Raw genomic sequence first — 27,991 nt, forward strand, 5'->3', positions numbered from 1 at the left:
GTGTCTGCCTCTTCCTCCCTCATAAGGGAGGAGTGGTCAACAAGATGGCGTCTGCTGCAGACGCGAACGTCAGAAAATAGAATACGGGAATAAAGTGTTGTGGGAAAGAGTATCTCGTCCTGACAGGGCTAAACGCGTGGAGACCGCCATATCTATGCTACAGCTCAGACTGAGCGTTATGTGTGTCACGTCTGAGGTAAAACCATAGCCCGCCGCTCCCCGGCAATGGAGGCGCCCACGGCTTGTGTTTGTGTTCCAGACGTGGAGGGTGCGGCTACGTCCAAACATGGCGGCTCCCTGAGAGGCCGGAAAGCTTCCCGAGCGTCTCCCTGCCAACGTCCTGTCATGGAGAGCTCACTCCCAGCGCCCATGGCGGGACAGCCCTGCATTGTATCCCTCATTACTACACCGCTACTGTGCTCCTGGACAATAAAGTTTTATCAACGAGCAATAAAGTTTATACAAAAGTGCCTTATACCACCTATAATTCAGCCCCCAAAATGGCGGGCATTCGTTAACTGTTATACTTCTGACAGGAACTTTTTTTAAAGGGGGTGTCCATTTACACATATAGTTACAGTAACAAATGTCATTGTGTGGAGTGACCATTGGGAGATGTGATCATGTGACGTCCTGTCACAACAAATGCATCATGGCCTTATGAGTATCAAAAAGTTGTCAGGGCTTTGGTGACAACCATGACAAAGCGTTGCAGGAAATTTGAAGTGAACATGTCTACCTCACATCGCAGCCGTAATAAATTTGCGCAATGAAAAAAACGTACAACTATTTAGGTCATGTGACTTAGAGGCCATTTGGAGTGGCGCACCTCACATTGCAGTTGTGCGCGCATCGCGACCAAACATTTATCAAATCTTATTTGGTCGCCACACTGCTAGATGTGACGTCCCGTCGCTTCAAGGCCGCTTTGGTGACGGTGACTTTGGTGAAGCAAAGCAACTTGCGAAACATAAAATAAATTCTGGTCACCGGTCGCACACGACTTAGAGTTGTGAACAATTTCAATACAATTTTTTTACATTCAAATTTTACAAATATAATGACTAAAATTTTTTTATTTTGGTTCATTTCGTGGTTAGTCACCCCCCCGTAGTGACGACCATCACAGCACATGTGGCCCCCAGTAGGTACAATAGCTACTAAAAGTTTCCTAGTAGGTGTAAATGTCGCAGGCCTGTCGCAGCTACGTCCCCCCCTACGAATTCTATGTAAGGTGATCTCGTCCAGCGGCCCCCGCCGCGCGCCTCCCCCCCCTCGGCCTCGCGCAGTCCCCGCCTCCATCTTATTGTCTCCGGAGGAGGAGGAAGACAGGAGGCGGGCGCTGACAAGATGGCGGCTCCCAGGGAGGCGTGAAAAGAGTCTCCGGTGCCCCGGACCTTGTTCGCACACCGATAATCCCGGTTGCAGACATTTTTTTACACCCCTCCTGTCGGGGTAGTTGGTGGTTCCCGTCAGTTTTCGCTGCTTTTCTTCTCACAGCCCCCGGGTTGCACCAGATAAGCGGTGGCGGCGGGGGTGGAGCCTTCACTTTCAGCCTCCATCTACACACCGCGGCGTCTCTCAGGGGGACTGCTATCCCTCCCGGTTACAGACCGGAGGAAGGAGAGAGGCGGAGAAGAGCGGCCCCGGTGCTTTTGCATTGCCTGTGTGTGTGTGTTGTCGCCCCGCTCGCCGCCATCTTTGGTTTTCCCTCAGCAGCTCTTTATTGGTTTGTTTGGACGGCACAAGATGGCGGCTCCCATGGACTCCCTCAGCTTCGCGGCTCCCGGGCGGCTGTGAAGAGAAGAGCGGGGCCGGGCGAGGAGAGAAGGGGGCTGCCTGCGGGGGACGTGCTGCCTGTCCCCGGCCTGTACACGTCAGGGGGGCCCGGGGCGGCGGGCGCGGGATTCCGTTTGTTTTCTCTCCGGCCGCCGTCATAAAATGGCGGCTCCCATGGACTCCACAGCGCCACAGTGAGCGCCGGCTCAGGACAAGGCCTCAGCCCCGGGTTTTCTGCTTTTCCCCCGTCACATCTCACACCCAGCCTGACAGGAGCCGCTGATCATCGTGCCCCGAGCTGCCGGTACCGCCTGATTGATCTCCGCAGCCGCCATGGCCTCCACACCGGCGGTGACCGGAGCCTCCTCCGCCGCCCTGCAGCCCCGCTGGAAGCGAGTGGTCGGCTGGTCGGGCCCGGTGCCCAGGCCCCGGCACGGTCACAGAGCCGTGGCCATCAAGGAACTGATTGTGGTTTTCGGTGGCGGAAACGAAGGGATCGTGGACGAGCTGCACGTCTACAACACAGGTGAGCGCCGTGCACACACAGCGGTTATGGAGGGATCGGGCACTTGGTGTGTATGTGTGTGTGATTACAGATGGAGCCGGTACATGGAGAGCGGGGGAGGCCGCACCGGGTGCACTGACACTGGCAGCTCTGGCGCCCCCTCCCCCCGCCGGCCGGCGCTGCTGCTGCGATGCGATTTTTTTTTAAAATCTACAAAGAAAAATGGCGGGTTCCCCCAGCAGGAGGATCGGAGACAGACAGGGGGCGGAGCCGGGGGCGGGGCTTCAGGGCTGGCAGCGGCTCTCAGCTCCGAGGCTGTGACACCGGCTCGTACTCGGGGATCGGCAGTGAGGAAGGGTTACGGATTCCCGATCCCCCTGTTTTTTTCGTGAAGCTGAATGTTTAGGAATATTATTCGCAGACAGGCACAGTATCCATCTATAGCAGGGATGGGGACCTGCGGCTCCAGCTGTTGCAAAACTACAGTTCCCATCATGACTGTTTAGGGAATCTTGGTAGTTGTAGTTCTACAACAGCTGTAGGAAGTGATGGGGGAGGCAGATGTGTAGGAGTGGTGATAGTAGCAGCATAACAATACTACTGGATGGCTCCCCAGCTGTCAGGGCTCGATGGGAATGTTAGCTCTGTAACAGCTGGACGGTCAGGGGCGCTGTCACTTACATTGTTGCTGCTGGCAGGATGTCTGGGAGTTGTAGTTCTACCACAGTTGGGAGAAACATGAGTGGGTGAACATTGTAGATCACCTCTTAGCGTACATGGACACTACGGAATCCTGGTGGAAAACCCGTCGCGGATTCCTCAGCTCGGTGCCGCGCGCGTCTCCGCCTGTGTCATAGACTATTATTTATACACGGGCGGATTCCGCCGTCCGTCCAAAGAATGTTCATTTTTTGGACTGACAGCTGAATCCGCCCGTGCATAGAATGTAGTCAATGGCATGGGCAGAAATGCGAGTGGGTGCAAGCTGCGGAATCAGCAATATGTTTGCTATCGGGATTTCTTATAGTCACACATCTCCTGGCATTTATATGTCCCCTACCTGCCGCTCTCCAACTATTGCAAAGCTACCATTCCCATCATGTCTGGTAGTTGTAATTTTGCAATATCTGGAGATCTGCAGGTTGGTGAATGCTATTTAGTGTGTTACTACTACCCCTATTTAACAACACATCTCTTGCCTTATCCATCATGTGCCATACTGTACTACTACCCCTACACACCGCACATCTTCTGCCTTATCCATCATGTCCCATACTGTACTACTACTACCCCTACACACCGCACATCTTCTGCCTTATCCATCATGTCCCATACTGTACTACTACCCCTATTTAACAACACATCTCTTGCCTTATCCATCATGTGCCATACTGTACTACTACCCCTACACACCACACATCTCCTGCCTCATCTATCGTCCCATACTGTACTACTACTACCCCTACACACCGCACATCTCCTGCCTTATCCATCATGTCCTATACTGTACTACTACTACCCCTACACACCGCACATCTCCTGCCTCATCCATCATGTCCCATACTGTACTACTACCCCTACACACCGCACATCTCCTGCCTTATCCATCATGTCCCACACTGTACTACTACCACTACTACTACCCCTACACAGCGCACATCTCCTGCCTTATCCATCATGTCCCACACTGTACACTACTACCACCACTACACACTGCACATTTTCTGCCTTATCCGACATTTCCCATACTGTACTGCTACTACAACTACACATTTTGCAGGACTCAAAGGCATGGTCTACTGTCTTTTTGTGTTCATTGAAATAATGGGGTATATATGTGGGAGATGATACGTGTGTTTAGTAGGTTAATGTGAATAGACCCTTTGTGGTCAGACATCAGCTGGACCTCCGGTGCACATGGTGTGAACACAGCTGTACTCTCCTGTCTAGAAGTATAATGGGGAAAGTCTTTTGGCACAGATTCAGAGTGTAGCCCTAGTGTAAGGGCCAGGCTCACACAATGAGGTATTTTTAAGGAAAATGTGGTCCCAGTAAGTGTGTCATGGTGTGAATGTAGCGTGAAGGCAGCTATAGTTGTATAGACAACTTTTACCAGGTGATCTTTACAATGGGAAATGGGATCTGCTGCTGTGATCTGTACGGACATAACCTGTGGTACTGTCATATTGGCACTACATCAGCGGTTGATGCATATTGTATAGCACGCTCCCCTGTCCTGGTGTAGTCATCTGCCTATCTGCTAAGTACATTGTAATGGTGAGAGGCGGCTGCCCTGCAGCGAGCTGTCAGTCTCTCCACCTTGCTGCTGTCTCCACCCTGTTGCCTGTAGCTCTGGTGATGAACGCTTCATGCACGTTCCATTTATCAGCTGACACTGCCGCCAATTTTAACTTTGAAAGCTGCCTGTGGTGTGTCTCCTCCCCCTGTAGATCTGTACATCTCTTCCTTCTATAGATCTGCTGTCTGTATGTCCCCTCCCTCTGTATAGTTGTGCTGTCTATACATCCCCTGCCTCTGTAAAGTTGTGCTGTCTGTATGTCCCCTTCTCCTATAGATCTGCTGTCTATACATCCCTTCCCTCTGTATATTTCTGTGCTGTCTGTACATCCCCCTCCCTTCTATATAGAAGCCTGTAGTCTTTTGCCAGTGTGTCAAGGACCATACACACTATACAGATAACCTGCAGTCATTCTCTGAGCTCTGTGGTGTCTCTACTGTGGAGAGAGATCTCAGTCTTATTGCTCTGAGATTGGAGGATTCCCTTTACATAACTGTTTGTTGACTTGTCAAATGTGCATTTCCTCAGTTTTATTACCTCTATAGAACTTCTCAAAACTGTGTATTGTTCAGACAGGTTATTGTCAGGCTCTGTTACTCCGAGGCTACACTGACACTCTGTACTTTCTCTCTGCTACTGACTAACTCAGGTGGCAGCCGCACAGGAGAGCATGTAATTCAGTCTGGGCCCTAGCTTGTGTACAACACCTTTTAGAATTTGTAATGATTGTTAAAGGGGTTGTCCGGCGATAAAAAATTATTCACAGAATAACACACATTACAAAGTTATACAACTTTGTAATGTATGTTATGTCTGTGAATGGCCCCCTTCCCCGTGTACCCGGAAGTGTGGTGCGCTATACATACCTGTCACGTGCCGACCACGGTCTCCGATCCTCAGCAGTGACGTCTTCTTCGGGCGGCCAGCGGATCTTCCCGAGTGCCGGCCATCCTCTGCAGCGTCATCCGAAGCTCAGCCAATAACTCAGCATAACTGTGCTCATAACTGTGCTCAGCCAATCGCGGCTGATGATGGGCGGCCGGCACTCGGAAAAGATCCGCCGGTCTCCCGAAGAAGACGTCACTGCTGAGGATCGGAGACCGTGGACGACACAAGATGCGGTGAGTATAATGCACCACACTTCCGGGTCTAGCGTGGGTGGGGGGAAACACGGGGAAGGGGGCCATTCACAGACATAACATACATTACAAAGTTGTAATGTGTGTTATTCTGTGAATAATTTTTTATCGCCGGACAACCCCTTTAAAGGAGAAGTCCGGCAAAACTTTTTATTAAAGTATTGTATTGCCCCCCAAAAGTTATACAAATCACCAATATACACCAATATACACTTATTACAGGAAATGCTTATAAAGGTTTTTTTTTTTCCTGCACTTACTACTGCATCAAGGCTTCACTTCCTGGATAACATGGTGATGTCACTTCCTGGATAACATGGTGATGTCACTTCCTGGATAACATAGATGTCACAACCTGACTCCCGGAGCTGTGCGGGCTGTGGCTGCTGGAGAGGATGATGGCAGAGAGACACTGAGGGACACAGGGCACTGGAGAGACACTGAGGGACACAGGGCACTGGAGAGACACTGAGGGACACAAGGCACTGGAGGGACACTGAGCATCCCCCTGCCATCATCCTCTCCAGCAGTCACAGCCGACACAGCTCTGGGAGTCGTACTTCTCCTTTAATTTATACTCTTAAGCTATGAATCAAATTTTAATTACATTCAGCAGCCTGTAGCAATGTTGCTAATCTAAGGCAGCCCAGAAGGCCTTGGACTCCATTAAGAATGGATCATCTACCTTCGATCTTCCTGTAGGGAGCCAATTTCCCACTGCACTACCAATGACAAGTAAATCAAGCTCTATATACCAAATGTTTTAGTTTTTTTTTTTTTTTTCTTTTTCCAAGAAACAGTGACTTTAATACTGATTTCAAGTGAAAGTCACACAGCGTCTGTAAATGGTGTCCAAGTAGCAAATATATTTCATGGCGATCACAAAACACAGCAACACTTCCACCAACAGAACTCTTCGCCGCGGAATCCCACCAGCCTCCGTGTCATACTGGCTGTATATGGGAGGCTTGTGCGCCTCCTCTCTCTGCTCGTAAGAATTGACATGAGAGAGGAGCAGCGCTAGCCTCACCTAGACTGCCAGTATGACACAGAGGCTGGCGGGATTCTGCAGCAGAGCATGCCGCCGGTTTTGCTCCGTGTGAACTGGCCTCTACTGAGAGATTCTTACTTGGAAGCATTTGTTTTCATAGAGCAATGTGTGAAGCACATGAGGCCTTGCTGTCCAGGATGAAATCGCTGAATACAATTTATTTCTAAGTGTGTCTAACACTGATCTGTAGCAAACCCCATAGTGGCAGCATGTTCTATTGCTTTATGATCTGTAAGGTTCACCCCCCCCCAAAAAAAACGATTGAGAATTATCGCGGTCGGCCGATAATTGTCTTGTGAAAGAGAAAGCAATGATCAGCCAACATTGTTTGATCGTTGCAGGTGTTTGTCTTTCAAACATGTTGAAAAACAAACGACTGTGATAGCAGCGATATGCTGCCATCGCTCCAAGGAATAGGAGCGGCTGCAGCAGACCGCCAGTATCCTCTATGGGCTGCCCGGACGATCTAGCCATCACCCGGGCAGCCGCCACCCCCCCCTACTCTCCGCGGCCCCTCCCGCAGTCACATGCTTGCTGCCGCCACGTGTAATAGCGGTGGCAGCGAGTGGGGAACATTTTCTCCTCACTGTCGGCCCATGGAACAGGGGCTTTAGTTAAGATCATTTACTTCATCTGATCCCAGCAAATGAAGGAATGATGAGGAATTACTCTGAACAGTTTCGGTGCGTTTACACAGATTTATCTGACCGATTTTCGAAGCCTAAACCAGGAACAGACTATAAACAGGGATCAGGTGATAAAGAAAACGCTGAGATTTCTCCTCTTTTCTAATCCTTTCCTGGCTTTGGCATAAAAAATCTGTGAGATAAATCTGTCTGTGTTAACGCACAATTAGTGAATGATTAAAGGGGTACTCCAGCGGCGGGTCCCGCATTGCAGCGCTCTGGTGCCCGGTTCCCAGCTGCTTCCTGGTGTCTGACGCGGGCCCGAGACGTGACGTCTCAGGTCCGCTCAGCCAGTCAGTGAAGGAGGCTGGATCCGTTTCAAGTCCTCAAATCCCACCTCTGTCACTGACAGGCTGAGCGGACCTGAGACGTCACGTCTTGGGCCCGCGTCAGACACCAGGAAGCGGCTGGGGACCGGAGCGCCGCGATGTGGGGCCCACCGCTGGAACCGGGGAGGTGAGTGGACGTCTATTCTCTCAGCCACCTCCTCCACGGTCTCGGGCCTGCGTCAGATGCCAAGAAGCGTTCGGGAACCAGGGACCGGAGCGCCGCGATGCGGGACCTGCCGGAACCGGAGAGGTGAGTGGATGTTTGATTTTGGCATCAAAAGCTTTCTCGTTGGTCGTTTGATCGTTGACTGCATTTACACGAATGTATTATCATTCAAATTTGATATAACGATAATTCGCAAGATAATGTCTTATGTAATAGGGCCCTTTGTTGGCCTTGGTTGTGCCCCCCCAGGGTCAGCTGCATCAGATCCATGTACTGCTCAGTGACCATGTTACCGCTGTGCAAGGAAACAATGACAACACTTTTGAGGGATGAATAGCCCTTTAAAAGGGATATTTTCAGGGTTAGAAAAACATAGCTGCCCTCGTCCAAAAATGGTACAGCACCTTCCCTCAGTTTTGTGGCGTGATGTAGCTCAGAGCAACGCACCAGTTGTACTATAAAGTGCACGTCAACCCCCCCCAGCCTAAAACTGTAGTATTCTTAAGATAAATCTCCCTTTCTATGTTCAGTTCCTCGTCTTCCAAGTTCAGTCACCAATAACGGGGGATACATCAAGAAACGAAGAAATAGAAAGTTAATAAGGGCCTCTTACACTGCCCGATAGGCAGCAGAAGATGAGCAGCATTTGGCACTGGTTTGCAGAGCCTTTAAAGGGGTTATTCAGCGCTACAAAAAAATGGCCACTTTTCCCCCTCTCTTGTCTCCAGGTCAGGTGTAGTTTGCAGTTAGGCTCCATTTAGTTCAATGGAACTGAGTTTGAAATCCCACCCAACCTGGAGACAGGGGGAAAAGTGGCCATGTTTTTGTAGCGCTGGAAAACCCTCTAAGCCACGTTCCCATGTTTGCATCTCAGATGTGGGCCAAACACCTCCAGTTCTCCTTTAATAGTTGCACAACGTTTGACAAGTTCACATACACGTAGACATGTATGCAGTATATTTTCATTTGCTTACCTTTTATTCGGTTTGTATGCTAGCTCTGTAAAGGTGACTTTTCTGCGGCTTCTTGTGTTACAGTTCTGACAAGTATGTCAGTACAGTAGTGCAAAGACTGAAACCGTATCAGAGCTCCCAACATCGTAATAGTTGATACCTGAAGTTCCAAACTCTTTTTATGACCTTTGCACAGAAAGTGTAAATGATCACTTAAAGAAGCAAAAATGGACCTTTGTATTTTCAATAATAGTGTTGTAATGTAAGTTAACTTCACCATATATTTATTGATGCTTTCCCCCCTATTCTAGCAACCAACCAGTGGTTCATTCCTGCAGTCCGAGGTGATATTCCTCCAGGTTGTGCTGCCTATGGATTTGTCTGCGACGGCACCCGTCTGCTTGTCTTTGGAGGAATGGTGGAATATGGAAAATACAGCAATGATTTGTATGAGCTACAGGTAATCAGACTTCTAATGTTTTGGGAAAGTTAATTGCTATTTCGTTAACTTGCATTACCGTTTAATCTTGGAGTTAATCCTATAGGAAAGCAGTAGTGACTTTGTGTGATGGGGATAACCATTTCCACAGGCTTCCCCTACTATGTGGAATGGGGTGTCTTTATTCATCTTACTAAAATCTGTTTGCTCACATACAGGCAAGCAGATGGGAATGGAAGAGATTGAAAGCCAAAGCACCGAAAAATGGTCCTCCTCCATGTCCTCGACTTGGCCATAGCTTTTCCTTGGTGGGAAGTAAATGTTACCTGTTTGGTGGATTGGCAAATGATAGTGAGGATCCAAAGAACAACATTCCCAGGTATCTACATTCTATTTTGGTATTGTTTGTGGGGTTTTTTGTATGCGTGTTATGCATGTGTATTACAAGTTTTATTCAGCCTTTTACGTATTTCTTTTTTATTCATTATAAAGGTATTTGAATGATCTCTACATCTTGGAGCTCCGTCCTGGCTCGGGGGTAGTTGCTTGGGACATCCCCATTACGTATGGCATACTCCCGCCTCCTCGAGAATCACATACTGCAGTTGTGTATACTGAAAAAGACAGCAAGAAATCTCGCTTGGTGATATATGGTGGTATGAGTGGATGCCGGCTTGGTGACCTCTGGATTTTAGATATAGGTATGTTTTAAGTGTTAACGTTTTATATTTGCTTTTAAATTGTATTTTGTTTTTGTTTGTTTTTTTTTTACTCTATCATCTGGTTAATTATAAAAAAAATTTGTATGTTTGTAGACACGCTGACCTGGAATAAACCTAATCTAAATGGAGTTGCTCCACTTCCTCGAAGTCTTCATTCTGCCACAACAATAAGTAACAAGTAAGCTAAAAATTTATTTTGTCCTCTTAGAGGTTGCTCCACCAACACTTACTCCCTATCCAAAGGATTCAATGTCTATCCAACATTGTTTGTGGGACTGTCAGAAATGGCTAAGCAAATACTGCATATCAGCCACATTGACATTAAATGGAGGCCATTTTGGTGTTAAAATGTGGACCCCTGTTCTATTGATTACTAGGTGTCTGTTATACCCAGATCTCCTTATCCTGTGGATTGAGAGACAACCGGTAATCATGGGACTACTCTCCTTTCGATGTTTTATAAAGTGGAGATGCATTCGTAAGATATGCCTTTTACTTTATGATCATTTGGGGTCTGACCTCTTTCCAGAGTAAAACCAGTGAAGGGGACACAGTGCTATAGTAACTCCCAGCGGTCAGGCACCCACTGATAGTGAAATGATGGCATACCCTAGCCTTCTTACAATATGTACAAAATGGATCTTATGTTTTAAATGTGACTTCACACACACACACACACACACACCGGATCCGCAGTGGATTTCATCCTGCAAATTTGCAGCGAAATCCGCTGCAGATCCATTGCCAGTTCTTTCTTAGGAGAGTACATACTTGCAAGTTAACCCCCCTGCTGTCTGGAGCATACATTACCTGCTCACCACTCCAGTTTGCTTCAGGGGTTCCCGGCATCTGCACATCCCGCTCAGCCAATCAGTGTGCTGCCCCGCCGCAGGGAAACCCTAAAGCAAGCCGGAGCGAGGAGCAGGTGATGTATGCTCCGGCTGGCGGGGGGTTAACTTAACATACTTGCAGCGAAATGTCAATCCCGCTGCGAGTATGCATTCTCATAGGAAAGAACCGGCAATGGATCTGCAGCGGATTTCGCAGCGAATTCACAGCGTGAAATCCGCTGCTGATCTGGCATGTGTTAAGGCACCCTAAAAAATTAAAACCATAAAACCCTTTTCTCCTTCTATTACCAGGATGTATGTCTTTGGAGGTTGGGTGCCTTTAGTAATGGATGATGTCAAAGTAGCCACTCATGAGAAGGAATGGAAATGTACAAACACCCTTGCCTGTCTTAACCTTGGTATGTAATAGAGAAGTGTTTTTAAGGGAATCTCTCTTGTGCCCACAAATGATTTAAAACTTTCTTTTTTTTTATTTTTTTAAATTGTAGACTCTATGACATGGGAACACATTGTCATGGATACATTGGAGGATAACATTCCCCGAGCTCGCGCTGGCCACTGTGCTGTAGCAATTAATACACGTTTGTATATTTGGAGTGGTCGGGACGGCTACCGCAAGGCTTGGAATAACCAAGTGTGTTGCAAAGATCTTTGGTATCTTGAAACAGGTAAAATAGCCTACGTATTTGCAGAGGTTAAAGGGGTTATCCAGCGCTACAAAAACATGGCTACTTTCCCCCTACTGTTGTCTCCAGTTTGGGTGGGGTTTTGAAACTCAGTTCCATTGAAGTAAATGGAGCTTAACAGTAGAGACAACAGTAGGGGGAAAGTGGCCATGTTTTTGTAGCACTGGACAACCCCTTTAAACTTTCGTAATGGTCATATTTTGTGACTTTGTGGTGTTGAAGGGTTTTCCATAGAAACAATTCCAGATTCACCTTCTGAAAGTGCTTCTAAGAGAAGGTATAATAGAAACAGATCACTGATCTCAGGGAGACCAGCCAAAGATAACACTGCTGGCTATTTGTTGAGGTGCTCAATGCAGTGAAATCCTAGGTGCGTTGCTCCCTGGAAAACATGAATATGTAAAAAAAGAGCCTGTGAAGCCTCATTTAAGAGTCTCGAAACGCAGGACTAGCCAGATATCCCTCCGGGAAGGGCCCAGCCAAGGTGTGGCTCCTGTAGGGAAACCACCATATTAAGTGGCCCTAAAAGTCAATGTAATTATAAGGGAAAAACCCAAGGCCAGGTATCCATCCACAAACGGCCAAGAGAAGTCAGTTGCCTTTATTGTAGGTTAAAGGGGTACTCCGGGGGGGGGGGTGTTCCACTCACCTCCCCGGTTCCAGCGGCGTGTCCCACATTACGGCGCTCCGGTGTCCGATTTCCCGGCCGCTTCCTGGTGTCTGACGCCGCCTGAGACGCAACGTCTCAAGGCCGCTCAGCCACTCTGTGAAAGAGGCGGGATTCGTTTGAAGTCCGCTCGGATCCCGCCTCCTTCACTGAGTGGCTGAGCGACCCTGAGATGTAGCGTCTCAGGCGGCGTCAGACACCAGGAAGCGGCCGGGCACCGGAGCGCCGTGATGCGGGACCCGCCGCTGGAACCGGGGAGGTAAGTGGACGTCTTTTATTTTAGCCACCTCCTCCCCGGTCCCCCCCAAAAAAGTGCCCCCAGGCTGGATAACCCCTTTAATGCATGTGCATCCAATATGCTGCCTCATGTGCCGAGACCTAAAATGTTTTGTCTTCCACAGAAAAACCCCCAGCACCGGCTCGTGTTCAGTTAGTCAGAGCAAACACAAACTCTCTGGAAGTAAGCTGGGGTGCTGTATCAACGGCAGACAGCTATTTGTTGCAGCTTCAGAAGTACGACATACCAGCCGCGGCAGCAGCAATGTCCCCAACCAATCCGGTTCCGTCTGTGCCAGTGAATCCGCCCAAGAGTCCAGCTCCGGCTGCTGCTGCTCCGACAGTGCAGCCTGTAGCTCACACTGGCATTACCCTGGTACCTCAGCCTGCCTCTGTGCCTCCTACAACAGCCACTATACAAGTCTTGCCCACGATTCCTGGGAGCCCAATTGCAGTTTCTGCTGCTCCACGTCCTCAGGGTAAATTACTTATAAACATTGGTTTTATTTAGAGTTTTAACACTGTAACCATAAACCATGCTTTAAATGATTTCACATCTTGTAGCTGTCCCAGCCGTTCTGAAGGTTGGAGCGCCCCAGTCCGCAGTGACTACGCCACTTGTTACTGTTCGGCCCGCCACTCAAATTGGGAAAGCACCTGTTACCGTCACATCTCTTCCTCCTGGTGTGCGAATGGTAGTACCTGCCCAAAGTGCACAGGGGACTGTAAGTATTTTACCTCTACTTTTGTCATGTTTGATGAATATTGTTATGTATTTTAGATTGCTTTAATCTCTATGGGAATGTTTATTTTGGCTTTGTTTACTCCACAGACGATTGGTGGCAGCCAACCCATGAGTGGCATGGCAGCTCTCGCTGCAGCTGCTGCTGCTACACAGAAGATTCCTCCCTCCTCTGCGCCGACCATGTTAAGTGTGCCTGCTGGAACCGCCATGGTGAAATCTGTTGCTATGTCATCTGCTGCCACCACGCTCCCAACATCTGTGAAAATGGCATCCTCTCCAATTATGGTAAATTGTTAAAGATTTGCCTTTTTAGTTGAAGAAAATCCGTCTGCACGGAGAGTTAGTTACCTGAGTAATGTATAAAAGATTATTTATTTTCAGTTTGGCCATTACTTGGCAAACTTTTGAGATGTCCAACCAGTCTACATCACACCATTATGTTGCCTACTTGCTGTATCATATTTCTTGTTTGACTTCACTTGATGTTGTATCTACCTGAGGTGGTTTATTTCAATTACAGCTTTCCTCACAGGTCAGTAATCCAGCCACTCGCATGTTGAAAACTGCAGCAGCTCAAGTAGGCACCTCAGTTTCCTCTGCAGCCAATACGCAGACTCGTCCAATCATTACAGTGCATAAGTCGGGAACGGTCACAGTAGCGCAGCAAGCCCAAGTCGTAACCACAGTGGTCGGAGGTGTCACAAAGACAATAACCCTTGTTAAAAGTCCAATTTCTGTGCCCGGAGGAAGCACCTTGGTAAGTTTATTGCTTATTTCTTACGGATCTGAGGAACGACTCGCGTGTACTGAAAATGTAACATTATGGTTTGTCAGCACTTTTAAGTACTGTGTTTCTTCCTTAGATTTCAAATCTTGGTAAAGTGATGTCTGTAGTGCAAACGAAACCGGTCCAGACCTCAGCCATAACAGGACAGGCCTCTTCTGGCCCCTTAACCCAGATTATCCAGGTAACTCTCCAGAAATATCTCATTGCCTAAGCATGGACCTCTATCAAACACCCCCTACCCCAGTCATTATTACGGTCACTTTTTATAGCTGTACTTTTTTTCTTTTCCCCTCCTGTTCAGACAAAGGGACCTCTCCCTGCAGGAACTATTCTGAAGTTGGTGACATCAGCAGATGGCAAACCCACAACTATTATCACAACTACACAGGCTGGAGGAACCGGCACCAAGCCCACCATCCTAGGCATCAGCAGTGTCTCTCCCAACACCACAAAGCCTGGAACCACAACAATCATTAAAACTATCCCTATGTCCGCTATCATCACACAAGCGGGAGCAACAGGTGTGTTCAGAAAATTATTTATTAATTTTGGTTTCTTTTTACCTATATCTATTTAATTCTGTCAGGCTGTGTCCACACACTGTGGTTCTTGTGCTTTTTTTGCCAGTTTTATAAAATCTGGGTTGAGACACGTGTTTTAGGCTCTTTTGACTTCCACAGGCTTGAATTATTTAAAACTTACCAGACAAAAGATAATGTAGAATGCTGCACTTTGTTGTGTTAAATATCAGTGCTGTTGTACTCCTCCCAGCTTTTGGTACTGATGACGGAGAGGGGAGTACACCTTGCTTTGTTATGCATGCATAATGGAGTCAGGTTTCCTCCCCTCAGCTTCATCACAATGCCAAAACAACAGTTAGTGCAGAAATAAAACTCTGCCCTGTTTATGGTGGTGGTAGTATTGGAGCAGGATGTTCACCACCTTGTAACTGGATGCTTTTTACTGCAGGTGTTACCAGCACTGCTGGGATAAAGTCGCCAATTACCATTCTCACAACTAAAATGGTAACATCGGGCACCGGAACTCCAGCTAAAATAATAACCGCCGTTCCCAAACTTACCACAAGTCATGGACAGCAGGGATTAACCCAGGTCTGTATACAGAATATGAACTGGTCCTTTAGATTTTCAAACATTATTATACCACATTCTAAATCTTTCTACTTGTATTGACAGGTGGTCTTGAAGGGGGCACCTGGCCAGCCTGGCACTATTCTCCGAACTGTCCCTATGGGGGGCGTCAGACTCGTCACACCTGTGACCGTATCTGCTGTCAAACCCACTGTAACAACCCTAGTTGTTAAGGGTACCACAGGTAATACTGAAGGGGTTACATATATGTAGTTATTTTACAAATACACTTGAGAAGAAACATTCACACTTGCATCGGTATATGCCAGAAACAACTTGTTCCCATGCCAGGAAAAACAGCCTATGTTTTCCAGGACTCCCTAGAGCAGCAACCAACTTCCCCAGTTTTCGGGAGTCAAATGGCGAGCATTTGGTTTTGGAGAACGTTGCTGAACCAGAACAGTTTGGCAAGTTCCTATAGAACCCTCCCCCCCCCCCTTTTCTGATTCACTAACACCACAGCTCTGTCCCGCTGTACAGCACTTCTAAGTCCACGTTTACACATCTGTAGTTCTCTTTGCAGTTGCAGACAGCTCTATGAGCCCACACTTTAAAGATTCAGTCACTGCCCAGTGCATGGTAGTGCGAGCCTCTCAGAAATACATAGAGGGGGAAAGCAATCCTGGGAAAGGTCCAATATTCTTTTATTCTATATTCAAAGTTCAGCAACAAGAACAGACTCCACTAATGACTGGCGCCTTTTCGTTGACGTGATCTTAAGCTTAGTCTCATAATCTTTGCGTAAAAAATATTGAACCTTTCCCAAGATTGCTGGCCTATCTCTGTGTTGCATTTCGAATGCCCCAGTTCACACGTCCACACGATCGTCAATGGGAATTGGGTTCTGCAATTGGGGACCAACACTACAAATGGGTGAATGAGGAATTAGTCTTGACATAAAGTGACCTCTAGGCCAAGAGATAAAGGCTAGGAATTGTTGAACAGCGGGGCAGGAGAGTACATGGTTTTACCCCAGACTAGTCTCATTTAAATTATTCTTTACACCATAATGTGGCCTAGGTGCAGCCAATATTTGTCCATAGTTGTAAATGTCAACCATCTTGATGCTTTGTAACTTATTTTATTTTTTTTATCAGGGGTGACCACTCTGGGCACAGTCACCGGAACGGTTTCAACTAGTCTAGCAGGAGGTGGTGTGCACAACACTGCTTCCCTTGCAACGCCAATTAATACGTTGGGAACCATTGCAACCCTTTCAAGTCAAGTGATCAATCCTGGAGCCATTACAATGTCTGCAGCACAAACCTCTCTTACTGCAGCCTCTGGTCTGAGCACACCAACCATCACTATGCAGGTATGTAGCTGCTTCATGTCACACATCCATAGGTATAGCAAAGACTGATGCTTATGATTCCTAAATGAGCGCACCAAAAAAAAAAAAAAGTCTATTGCTGATCCTTTGGCTAGCTGCCCTTTGTAGCCCATCCTCAAGTGCTCATACTATGTAATATACCCTTTATTACCCTATTGGGTTCAGAGAACTTTGCTAAACCTTTTGACAGATCCGCTTGACACTATTTACTATTACATAGTAAAAACAGAATTTTCCCGCTTCATGTAACATTATTTTTTTTTTTTTCCCCTACCCAGCCAATATCGCAGCCAACCCAAGTAACTTTAATCACTACTCCTAGTGGTGTTGAAGCACAACCTGTGCATGACCTTCCCGTCTCCATTTTGGCTTCACCAACCACCGATCAACCGACAGCAACCGTAACTATAGCTGACTCAGGCCAGGGAGAGCAGGCCCCCGGCACAGTTACCCTTGTTTGTTCCAATCCACCCTGTGAGACCCATGAAACAGGAACTACAAATACTGCAACCACCACCCTTGTCAACCTTAGCAGCATTGTACAACAACCCGGTGGTACCTTGCAATTTGTCTGTGAAGGTCAGGAGCCAGGAACATTTGTAGCTACAGCACTGGGTCAGGCAAATGGGAGCGTTGTCAGGGTCTGTTCCAATCCCCCGTGTGAAACGCATGAAACTGGAACAACTCAAACTGCAACAACCGCAATGTCAAACATTGGTCAAGCTGGATCTGTAACAAGAGTTTGCTCCAACCCCCCCTGTGAAACTCATGAAACTGGAACTACACAGACACAGACCACAGCAATGGCAAATATCGGAAGTGGACAACCAGGAACTGTTGTAAGAATATGTTCAAATCCACCCTGTGAGACGCATGATACTGGGACCACCCAGACATCCACTACAGCGATGGCAAGCATTGGTGGTGGGCAGACTGAAGCCGTGCGTAATGTGTGTTCTAATCCACCATGTGAGACTCATGATACTGGCACAACTCCAACTCCCACAACTGCAAGGTCAAATATTGGTACCGAGCAAAATGAGCACTTGCAGAGACCGCCGACTAATCAACCCTGTGAGACTTTACAGACTGTATCCACCCATACAGTCATGACTGTGCCTGTTAATATTACCAGCAAACAGTCAGAAAAGGTACTACAAGTTTGCTCCAATCCTCCTTGTGAAACCCATGAGACCAATACAACCAACACCGCCACTACAGCCTCATCTAACTTGGCAGCAGGGCAGCCTAGTAATGTTGTTAGGGTATGTACCAATCCACCATCTGAAACTCATGAAACTGGCACCACACACACCCCAACCACAGCAAGATCAAATATAGGCACAGGACCTTCAGAGAACCTCACTAGAACACCAAACAACCCACCATGTGAGACTCATCAAACCATTTCTACGAAAACTACAATGTCTGTGCAAGCTGCAATGTCTTCTGGGTCATCTAGCCTCATCGAGGTGGAAAATAGCAGTGTTTCGTCCAGCAAAGAAAGCGAGAAGTCAAGTGATGTGCAGCCTCAAGTCTGCTCCAACCCTCCATGCGAGACTTTGATAACTGGCACAACCCAGACCGCAACCACGGCCAAATCCAACATCAACTCTGGAACATCAGAAAACAACCAGCGCTCTGCGGGCGACTCTTGTGAGACCCATCAAGCAAGTTCCACCAGTACAACTATGAGTTTGTCTGCAGGTGCCCCAACCGATGGTAATCAGACTGCAAAACCAGTGTGTTCTAACCCACCTTGTGAGACCCATGAAACTGGTACTACAAACACGCCAACCACAGCAAGGTCCGGCACAGAACAAACTTCTGGTGATGGTACATGTGAAACCCATCAGACAACTTCTACAGGAACCGTCATGATGGTGTCAGAATCACAGGCCAGCACTTTGGAACAACGGGTGTGCTCCAATCCACCATGTGAGACCCACGAAACAAACACCACCAACACTGCAACTACATCTACTTCAAACATGGGCACCAACTCGCCTCCTGCAGCTCCTACACAGCAGGTCTGCTCAAACCCTCCTTGTGAAACACATGAGACAGGAACAACCCATACAGCCACAACAGTCACCTCCAGCATGGGTGCCAACCAAGGTAAATTCTAACACTATTTTACTTAAAGGGGTTCTACCTGTATAGACACTTTACCCCTTATTCACTGAGTAGGGTATAGATGTCTGACTTCTAGGACCCCCATGATCTTGAGAATCTGTTTCCTAGAGGTATCCTGTCTGCCACGTCATTCACTGTCTGCGGGAGTGCTGACGTACAGTACTCCATCTTTAAGCATTTACATAGAGTAAAGTTTGTGCGTTGCAGTCCTATTCAGAAGACCTGGTCTCAAGATGTGCAGGTAATCAGACATGTTTCCCCTTTCCTTTGGATAAGTAGATAAGTGTCTATGCTGGTAGAACCCCTAATACAAGAAAGTACAATATTACTTCTATGAATGTTCAGCACAAGAAGTGAAGAACCAATAGTTGCCAAAGATCTCTACTAGCAGTTGTAAATGGGCACACTCTCGTATAAGAAGCTGAAAATGTGCTGCTCACTGCTCTGAAGTGTGTGAGGAGACTCTGTAGTGAGTCCTTAAGCTGTGAGCAGCACATGATCAGGACACTTGATGTATACAAGCTGATCTCTGAAAACTAGCACCACATATTGTACAAAGTTGCATAACTAAACATTGGGCGGTGCCATGTATTTCGGACTCCATAGCCCTTGGCACTTCATTACTTGGCAGCTAGTCAGATAACTAAACTTGGGATCCTGGGTGTAAATCTTCCGTGCATGAAGTTTGTAGTGGTGCCTCTGCCCTGCCTGTCAAGACTGGTTAGTGTGCTGTCTGCGAAACAGAAAAGGTATTGCCTCCTGTGCCCCCCTTTTATCATCGGCCTGTGTTGGAAGTATGTATTCCTCCGTACTCTCAAGGCTTGGCATCTGTGTGCTGCATGACTTATTACTCATTTTAAATTGGGGTAAAGCGATACTTCAAAGTTGGAAGTCTGTCCATATATGTAGTGTGTGGATTGTTTTGAGTGTGATCTAAATATTAAAGGGGTACTCCGGAAGGGGGGAGGCTTTTTTTCCCCGATCTGGCCGTGGAGGAGGTGGCTGAGGGCAGCGACGTCCACTCACCTCCCCGGTTCCAGCGGCGGGTACCGCAATGCTTGTACCTTTTTTATTACACACTGACTAATTCATGTTCACTTACAGTCTAGTTGGTAAACACATTTTAATGGGTTTGTTTTGTTTCTTTAGACCAGGCACCAGCTGCTAATGGGCAAGGAGAGCAGGAGCCGGTACCCGCTGAGGAGCCGGCCTCAAGTAGCACATCCAGTACCGTTGCTGCCACATCTTCTGTGACTATTGTAGCGGTGGCAGCCTCCTCTTCTCCAGTACATTCAACTGTTCCAGTTGTCTCCAGGGCGGTGACCACCGTAACGCAATCTACACCTGTACCTGGCCCTTCTGTACCGGTAAGTTTGTGGGAATTAATACTTAACATTACTTCACTCTCCCGGCATCTTACTTGACATCAGGAGTCCTGTGAGTCCACGGAGCAGCTTTACGCTCCTTAACATCCATGGGTTATAGCTTGAGAATAAGCCCTTAGGTTAGGTCTGTCTTAGAGACTTCTGTTTAGCCTTTGTGCATTGTATTCATCAATATATTGCAGAAAGGCAGGTATGTGTAATGGAATAGACTGTAATATCCCATACAAACGCCTCAAGGTAATGTGTGATGTGAACAGAGACTTAGGCATTCATTATTCATCTTCCTCCTTCCAGAATATTGCCTCTATGACAGACCCACCCACCGAAGACAGTGTGCAGAGTTCAGAAGCAGTCCCTTGCACTGAGCAAAGTGAAGCTCCACTTTCTGCTGACATCCTCCAACCTCCTGAAGATGTTCAGGCGGAGCCTGAAGCACAAGCTATGGACACTGCTGTGCCGGAGCATAGCGAAGCTGAACTGCAGGCTGCAATGGAAGCAGAACACGCCCAGGAGGCGGCTGCGGCGGCAGCAGCTGAGCAGCAGGGTGTAGAACAGCTGTCCCTCCCTCAGGAACTTATGGCAGAGGGGCAGACAACTACCCTTATGGTCACAGGGTTAACACCAGAAGAACTAGCAGTCACTGCTGCAGCCGAAGCTGCGGCACAGGCAGCTGCGACAGAAGAGGCTCAGGCCCTGGCTATTCAAGCAGTGCTTCAGGCTGCACAGCAAGCAGTGATGGGTAAGTCCATGTATGATTCATTTTAACCCATACAGCTTGTCTGTGAGGTCTAGCAATTGTAAAGATTTCTGCTTTATAACTCACTACTAAACTAACGCATAGTGTAATGCTAAGCTGATATTAATAGGCCACCTGCTCAGTCCTTTAATAGACACATGCCTGTTATGTGGGCATATGAAGCTCCATCACGTTGTTTGCCCATTTTTCTGTCCTGGGTCGATGAAAGTCAAGCTCATATTATGGTGATTTAAAAAGAAGCCACGTGACCATGTGTCAATACTAGGGCAGTACTTGTATATCTGCATAACTGGTACGTGTAAATTAAAGGACTTTGAGTAGGTGACCTTTTACTATCATAAATGTTCTATTAATGCACATAATCGGCTAACCCCTTTAACGTAAGCCAGACAGTTACTGCCCTATTTTGGCTCAATTTTCTGCAACTCGTATTTTTGTTTTGTCCCTATGGGTTTCCAAGCAGCAGCTGGAGAGCCAATGGATACTTCTGACGTGGCTCATGCGGAGCTGCGTCACCTGACGTCTGAGGGACCCACCACCACGATACCCATAGTTCTTACACAGCAAGAACTTGCAGCTTTGGTTCATCAGCAACAATTACAAGAAGCTCAGCATCAGCAGCAGTTACAGCAGCAGCTTCAACAGCAACAGCTGCAGCAACAGCAGCAGCAGTTACAGCAGCAGCAGTTACAGCAGCAGCAGTTACAGCAGCAGCAGTTACAGCAGCAGCAGTTGCAGCAACAGCAGCTGCAGCAACAGCAGCTACAGCAGCAGCTACAGCAACAGCAGCTACAGCAACAGCAGCTACAGCAACAACAGTTACAGCAACAGCAGTTGCAGCAACAGCAGCTACAGCAACAGCAGCTACAACAACTACAGCTTCAGCAGCTGCACCATGTTCCCACTGAGGCCTTGGCACCAGCTGACAGCCTCAATGATCCTGCTAGTGAGAGCAATGGGTTGAATGAGCTAACCAGTGCTGTGACCAGTGCCGTGTCACTTCTACCAGCGACTGCTACAGACAGTAAGTCTTTGTGTAAAATTATTCTAGTTGAAGACTCTCTCCGTTATGTTTGCTGACAGTGCAGGATAAAGGGCTTATCCCAAGTCTCTAATCACCTATCTACAGGATAGGGAAATGGGGGGGGGGGGGGGGGGTCTACTTTATACATAGAGCATGTGTAGTGCTGCTATAGTAGTGTGCTAAAGAGTACAGCTCTCTTTAGCAGTCCCATACTAAGGATAAGGCATGGCAGTGCACATTCTTGCCTTCTGTTTTTGTTCCCAAAGAAGAATTCTTGTGATCTGTGAAGGTCCTGGCTGTTGGATCCCAACCAAGTCCTTTTCACCTTTCCCATGAGTATTTGAGAATTTGTAATCTCAGGATAACCCTGTTTCATTGAATATTATATAATATTGTAATTTTTTTTCAAAGGTTTGCCTGCAACTAACACGTTCACAGCCCCTCAACCGGTGGTGATCGCCAGCCCGGCCAAACTGCAGGCTGCGGCAGCACTTACGGAGGTGGCAAACGGCATTGAGTCAGTAAGTCACATTAATATCAAAATAGCTGATGCGCAATACATGGTTCTAGGACAGATATTATATTTTCATTTGTTTTAATTTGCAGAAGCAGGACTCTCCGCCACAGCAACCCAAAACACCATTAAAGAAAGAGAATCAGTGGTTTGACGTAGGCGTCATCAAAGCCACAAATATGATGGTCACCCATTACTACTTACCTGCTGATGACTCTACCAATGATGTGAGTAAAATATAGCCTTATGTGCTGCTAATATGTCAGACTATCGGTGATGTCTGTGGCATAATGACTTCAGTGTTGCGGTACTGTATAAAAAACAATCTGGGCCGCATCACAGTAATTTTATCTTGGTTTTAGATCAAGTATGGCATGATTTGTCCCTGGCTTCTAGTACTACCATGTATTAAAAATTGACAACATTGAGTTTTTTTTTCCTCATCCTATTGTATCCTATCCTTAATATTAAGGAACATTAGAGTTTTCTGTATTTGTCAACTTCAATTTTTTGCTATATATTTCAGGATGACTCTGGTGCTCTCCCTGACTATAGTCAGTTAAAGAAACAGGAACTTCAGCCAGGCACTGCCTATAAATTCCGTGTCGCTGGCATAAATGCCTGTGGTCGTGGACCATTCAGTGAGATCTCAGCCTTTAAGACCTGTCTGCCTGGGTTCCCAGGTGCTCCATGTGCCATAAAGATCAGCAAGGTACTGTGAATATTAAGTTTCATAGTTTAGGGAATGTAGTGGGGATGTTTTTTTTTTTTTTTTGTTTTTTTTTGGGGGAGGGGGTCCCCTTCCTCCCTCCCTCCCTCCTCTTCCCCTTCCTCCCTCCTCTTCCCCTTCCCCTTATACTCACACACAGGCTAAATATCGTTCACTTCTTTCAGTCAGGGATTATTTTGCTGATGGAGTAGTAGATGCTTTGTACAAACTTTCAGTAGATGCGGTTAGTGAATCTACAATAAGTGAATGCCTGGGGTTGGTTGATTTTCTTTGTACTTGTTATGTAATAATGTAAGGATGGGTCTAGATGGGTCAGTGGTCCTTCTGTCTTGTATTATATCCATCATTGACTAGGCTACCAACTCCCAGCAGAGATTACAGGAGTGGTGCGGCGCTAAACAATTATTCACTAAATATCACACATTACAAAGTTAAACAACTTTGTAATGTATGTTATGTTAGTGAATCGCCCCCTTCCCCGTGTTTCCCCACACCAGACCCGGAAGTGTAGTGCTCTATACATACCTGCTTCTTGCCGACCCCCGTCCGCCATCTTGTGCCAATGATGTCATCTTCGGACGGCCGAACCGCTCCGACCGTCCCCAGTGCCGGCCGCTCTCTGCCGCCTCATCAGCTACTCAGCCGCGATTGGCTGAGCATAACTGTGCTCAGCCAATCGCGGCTGAGCAGCTGATGATGCGGCAGAGGCCGGTCGGAGCAGTTCGGACGTCCGTCCGAAGATGACATCATTGGCACAAGATGGCGGACGGGGGTCGGCAAGAAGCAGGTATGTATAGAGCACTACACTTCCAGGTCTGGTGTGGGTGGGGGGAAACACGAGGAAGGGGGTGGGGAAGGGGTTGTATAACTTTGTAATGTGTGTTATTTATTTAGTGAATAATTGTTTAGCGCCGCACTACCCCATTAATGTAATTGTGGGTACATTTAGGGCAGCGTGCCTTTTAATACCTTGTGGTTATTTACTTTGGGTACATATGTTTTTGACAGTATATTTCTGTGACCTATCTGCAACTTACCCTTAATACATGATGCTTACTTGACTATATTTTGCCTCTTGCAGAGCCCTGATGGTGCTCACCTCACGTGGGAACCGCCTTCTGTTACCTCTGGGAAGATCATAGAGTACTCTGTCTACCTTGCAATTCAGAGCAGTCAGGGCAGCGGAGAACAGAAAACAACACCAGCTCAGTTGGCGTTCATGCGAGTTTATTGTGGTCCTAATCCCTCCTGCCTGGTGCAGTCCTCAAGCCTTTCTAATGCTCATATAGACTATACCACAAAACCTGCCATCATTTTCCGTATTGCTGCACGCAATGAAAAGGGCTATGGACCTGCTACCCAAGTTAGGTGGTTGCAAGGTATGTTGGACATTTAAATGTGTTCCGGCTTTATTCTATGTATAACATTTTGGTCGTTCTTGGGTTTATACCGATAATAAATAAAATTCTTTTAAACTTCTAGAATCCAGCAAGGATGGATCAGCTGGAAAACCCGGAAACAAGCGCCCAGTGTCTTCTCCAGACATGTATGTATATGGTTAATAGTGCTATCAAACCACTGCATTAAAAGCCTCATACGAATCTAGATTTTTATATTAATAGGGTTACAATGCCCTACTTGAATAGCAACAATACTCTACTGTAGACCATTAGTTACTTTATCAGCCTTGAACCAGGGCAGTCCCTAGCGGCCTTGGCCAGGAACTAACCTGCTGACTTGTGCTTCAGGCTACACGAAAGTGATCATAACAAGAGTAGATCCTCCTGTGTGTAATAACTTTTTTTTTTAATCATTTTTTTCCCTCCCCTCTACAGGAAAACAGCTCCAAAGAAAGCAAAGCCTGATCACCCATGATCACGGTTGAAGCACCTCCCCAACCTGAAAAAATTGATGCTTAAACATCTTAACTCCACGCAGTTCCTCAATCTCCATCCTCCTTAACTGTTTTGCCTTCCTCCCTCTTGCTAGGAATCATTAGGAAGGATTGATGCTCTGCTTCCCCCTTCTCCTCAGTTCTTTGTTAATGAATACTGGGGAAAAGCACATTTTTCATTTTTTTTTTTTCCCTTCATTTTCCCAATTTTTTTTTTCCCCTTTGCAAAGAATGGACTATTTTTGTGCTTCTGTATTTGTATGGGGAGAAATTTGCAGGAGCCAAGGGACGTAAAACTGTGCAAAACCCTTCACATATTGCCAGCTGTGCACAAGCAGAAAGGCCTAGTAATGCAAGCTTCTTACTAAAACGCTAAAGAGGAGTTATTCAGGTCTCTTTTTGCTTGTTTGGTGCATTCAGTTTTCTTTCATAAAATGTCAGATGGGATGGGGGAAATACTTGACTTTGTCAACAGAAGCACTTGGACTTTACACCTCAATGTAGCCGATTTGAAAGGTTTTAAAGACGTGAGCAAAGGGGTGCCATGTATAAATTGTGCCAGATAGGCCCATATGAATGCTATTTTTAAGTATCTCTCACCTGGACAGCAAAGCTGCAGAAAGCTAAAAACAGGTCTGCATTACCAGACATCTGGACATGACTCCTGGGACTTTATTGCCTGATCACCTACCCTCTTTGCTTGGTTTGATGGTGCAGCCATGTACATACTGTTACAAAGCAAGCAAAACTTGCCAGTGAGTAACGCAGAGCGTCGCATTCAGAGTGCAGTGTCAGCTTGATTTCATCGGAGCTCTGTCGGGTGGATTAATTTCTGAGTTCCTGAAAACCATGCACACCTTGAAATGAATTTAAGGAAGTTACTAAGAAAGTTTAAAAAAAGCACCGTCAGAATTTCACATTTTATATATATATATTGCAACAAAGTTTTGTTTTGAATGAAGTTTATTTTCAGTTTGTATCCTTCCCGCCCCCCCCCTTCCAGTTTTGTGCAGTTTTTTATCTTTATTTTTTTGCTCGTCCCGCCGTTTATAGATAAATTTCAAGTGGATTTAATTGCCTACCGACATTTCCTAATGCAAGAACAGCATAGCCAGTGTCCTCATGCTAAAGAAATTGATCATTTCTTTTTGGTTTCCTAGGACTGATTTTTATTAGATCAGATTTGCATTGGACCCTTTTTGGGTTTAGGGAGGCCTAGACATTGCATGACAGACCTGGCAATGAAAATCGCTTTTGTCAGCTAAATACTCCTTAGACCGCCTGTTATGTCTTTTTTTTTTTTTTTTTTTTTTTAAAGCCATATTCTCCCTCCTAGTGAATACCCATCCCTTTTATTTTCCGCATAAAGTAATATTTGTTCAGAGTTTTATGTATGTTCCTGCCCTTCTTCCAAAGCAATATATATGTAAGTGGCTTCCTGCCCTTGCTTTGCAGTTTTCTTTGCCCCTCCATGGCTGTTACCTGCAGAAACACCTGCCTGGGTATAAATGGTCTGTGCATTGGTCACACAATCCTGTACAATTGATCACCAAATTGCTTACACACACCCCTTCCCACCCGTCAGCAGTAACCAGCACCCAGATCGCTGGTGACGCAGGAAGGCCAAGCAGTCCCGCATTGGCAGTTCTTTTCTTATCATATACATAATTATAAATATACATATATAAATATATACAAACAGTTGTCGCTGTTTCTAAACAGGTTTCAAACTGTTTAATTTCTTTTTTTTGTAAAAACACAAATTTATAAGAAAAAAAGGAAAAAGCAAAAAAAAAAAAACTAAAATAAGAAAAATCTGAAGTAGCTTAAAAGCATGAGGATTTTTGTACAAAAGCAAAACCAGTAAAAACAACTTGTTTAAATGGCTTAGGATTTAAATCTGTCATGTTTAATTTTAATGCAACACATCCTCGTGTTGAGTTGTCTGTGTATATATATACATATACATTTTTTTGCTCTGTATTTTTAATCTCTAGCTGTTCCCAAATCTTTAGTTTTTTTCCACCCTCCTGGTTCTTTACTCATGGCACAACATTTGGCTTCTTGAACAGAGGTGCACAAGGGGAGACAGTCGGCCCACCCCAACCCCATTCTCCCCTTGGTTTGTAACAAAATCATAAATGATATTTTTCTTTTTCCTAATGTGACTTTTATTATTGAGAATCTCAAGGTTAATAAAAAAAAAACAAAAACACAAAGAGAAAAAAAAAAAATCCTATCTTGAGAGAAGTGGGTTGCCTGAACGTAATAGGGGAGCTGCATGGTTGGGGCTTTAATGGAGGTAAGTGTGCAGATATGAAAGGTTCCTGATGATTCTATGAATTGTCAGCTTAATTGTTCCCAGGCTGCGTGTGTTTTCAGTAAATGTACCCTGCACCTTTCAATGTAGACAGCAAGGCAGCAGCGAAAATCTGATGTGAGATCTATTTTTATGATGGGAGAAAGATATTCGGGATATGGTATCCTTTTTTTTTTTTTTTTTTTTTTCTTTTCTTACTAATGTTCTTTCCCCCCGCTCCCCCCTTTTTAAACATGAGTATCTTAACTTAGTTTTCCAGCCTCCTTAAGCAATTTACGCTTCCTTTAAAGAAAATAAATGAGATAAAGCAACTTTCTGCCAGCTTGATGGAAGAGAGTGCGGCACGAGTGGAGGCAGAATCCACAGCTCCCATGTAAAGCGACCACCGCTGCCCCCTTCTCGTTTTTGTATTATAGTGTTACTGTGTGTTACCGCCTAGAATCTCCTGCTAAAAAAAAACTCACCTGCCTTTTTTTCTTTGAGAAGAAAAGCTATTACTTCCATTGTAGAGGAGTTCTCAAAGTGATCCAATATTACTATAGTGCTATCTGTCGTTTTTGTGCTATTTTGAACAATTAAATACCTTTTTTGAAGCTTTGTGTCTCTGCTTTTCTTTTGTACTGTTAAGACTCTCTATGTTCGCACAGTGTGGAAAGACTTTTGTCTT

The 27,991-nt window shown here is 46.2% G+C and overlaps 1 protein-coding gene across 5 annotated transcripts; it reads left to right on the forward strand.

Annotated features, from left to right (window-relative positions):
* The first annotated feature begins 1,325 nt into the window (after nucleotides 1–1,325).
* Nucleotides 1,326–27,917, forward strand: HCFC1 (host cell factor C1). Of its 5 annotated transcripts, none has more exons than XM_069942866.1 (26): nucleotides 1,326–2,305; nucleotides 9,219–9,367; nucleotides 9,565–9,725; nucleotides 9,839–10,047; nucleotides 10,162–10,246; nucleotides 11,211–11,317; nucleotides 11,408–11,587; nucleotides 12,674–13,027; nucleotides 13,113–13,273; nucleotides 13,381–13,578; nucleotides 13,814–14,050; nucleotides 14,157–14,261; nucleotides 14,382–14,601; nucleotides 15,050–15,192; nucleotides 15,277–15,415; nucleotides 16,329–16,546; nucleotides 16,843–18,682; nucleotides 19,850–20,067; nucleotides 20,380–20,824; nucleotides 21,303–21,866; nucleotides 22,278–22,387; nucleotides 22,473–22,607; nucleotides 22,907–23,092; nucleotides 24,192–24,489; nucleotides 24,593–24,656; nucleotides 24,946–27,917. In XM_069942866.1, exons 1-26 carry the CDS (start codon nucleotides 2,113–2,115, stop codon nucleotides 24,983–24,985), a joined length of 6,759 nt encoding a protein of 2,252 aa, XP_069798967.1. In that variant the 5' UTR covers nucleotides 1,326–2,112; the 3' UTR covers nucleotides 24,986–27,917. The 5 variants fall into 5 exon arrangements, with proteins under 5 accessions (XP_069798967.1, XP_069798968.1, XP_069798969.1 ...); XM_069942867.1 differs by having other exon boundaries at nucleotides 21,306–21,866; XM_069942868.1 differs by having other exon boundaries at nucleotides 13,826–14,050.
* Nucleotides 27,918–27,991: the final 74 nt, after the last annotated feature.

Source organism: Dendropsophus ebraccatus, chromosome 10 (genome assembly GCF_027789765.1).
Source record: "Dendropsophus ebraccatus isolate aDenEbr1 chromosome 10, aDenEbr1.pat, whole genome shotgun sequence".
In the NCBI taxonomy this organism is placed as follows: domain Eukaryota; kingdom Metazoa; phylum Chordata; class Amphibia; order Anura; family Hylidae; genus Dendropsophus; species Dendropsophus ebraccatus.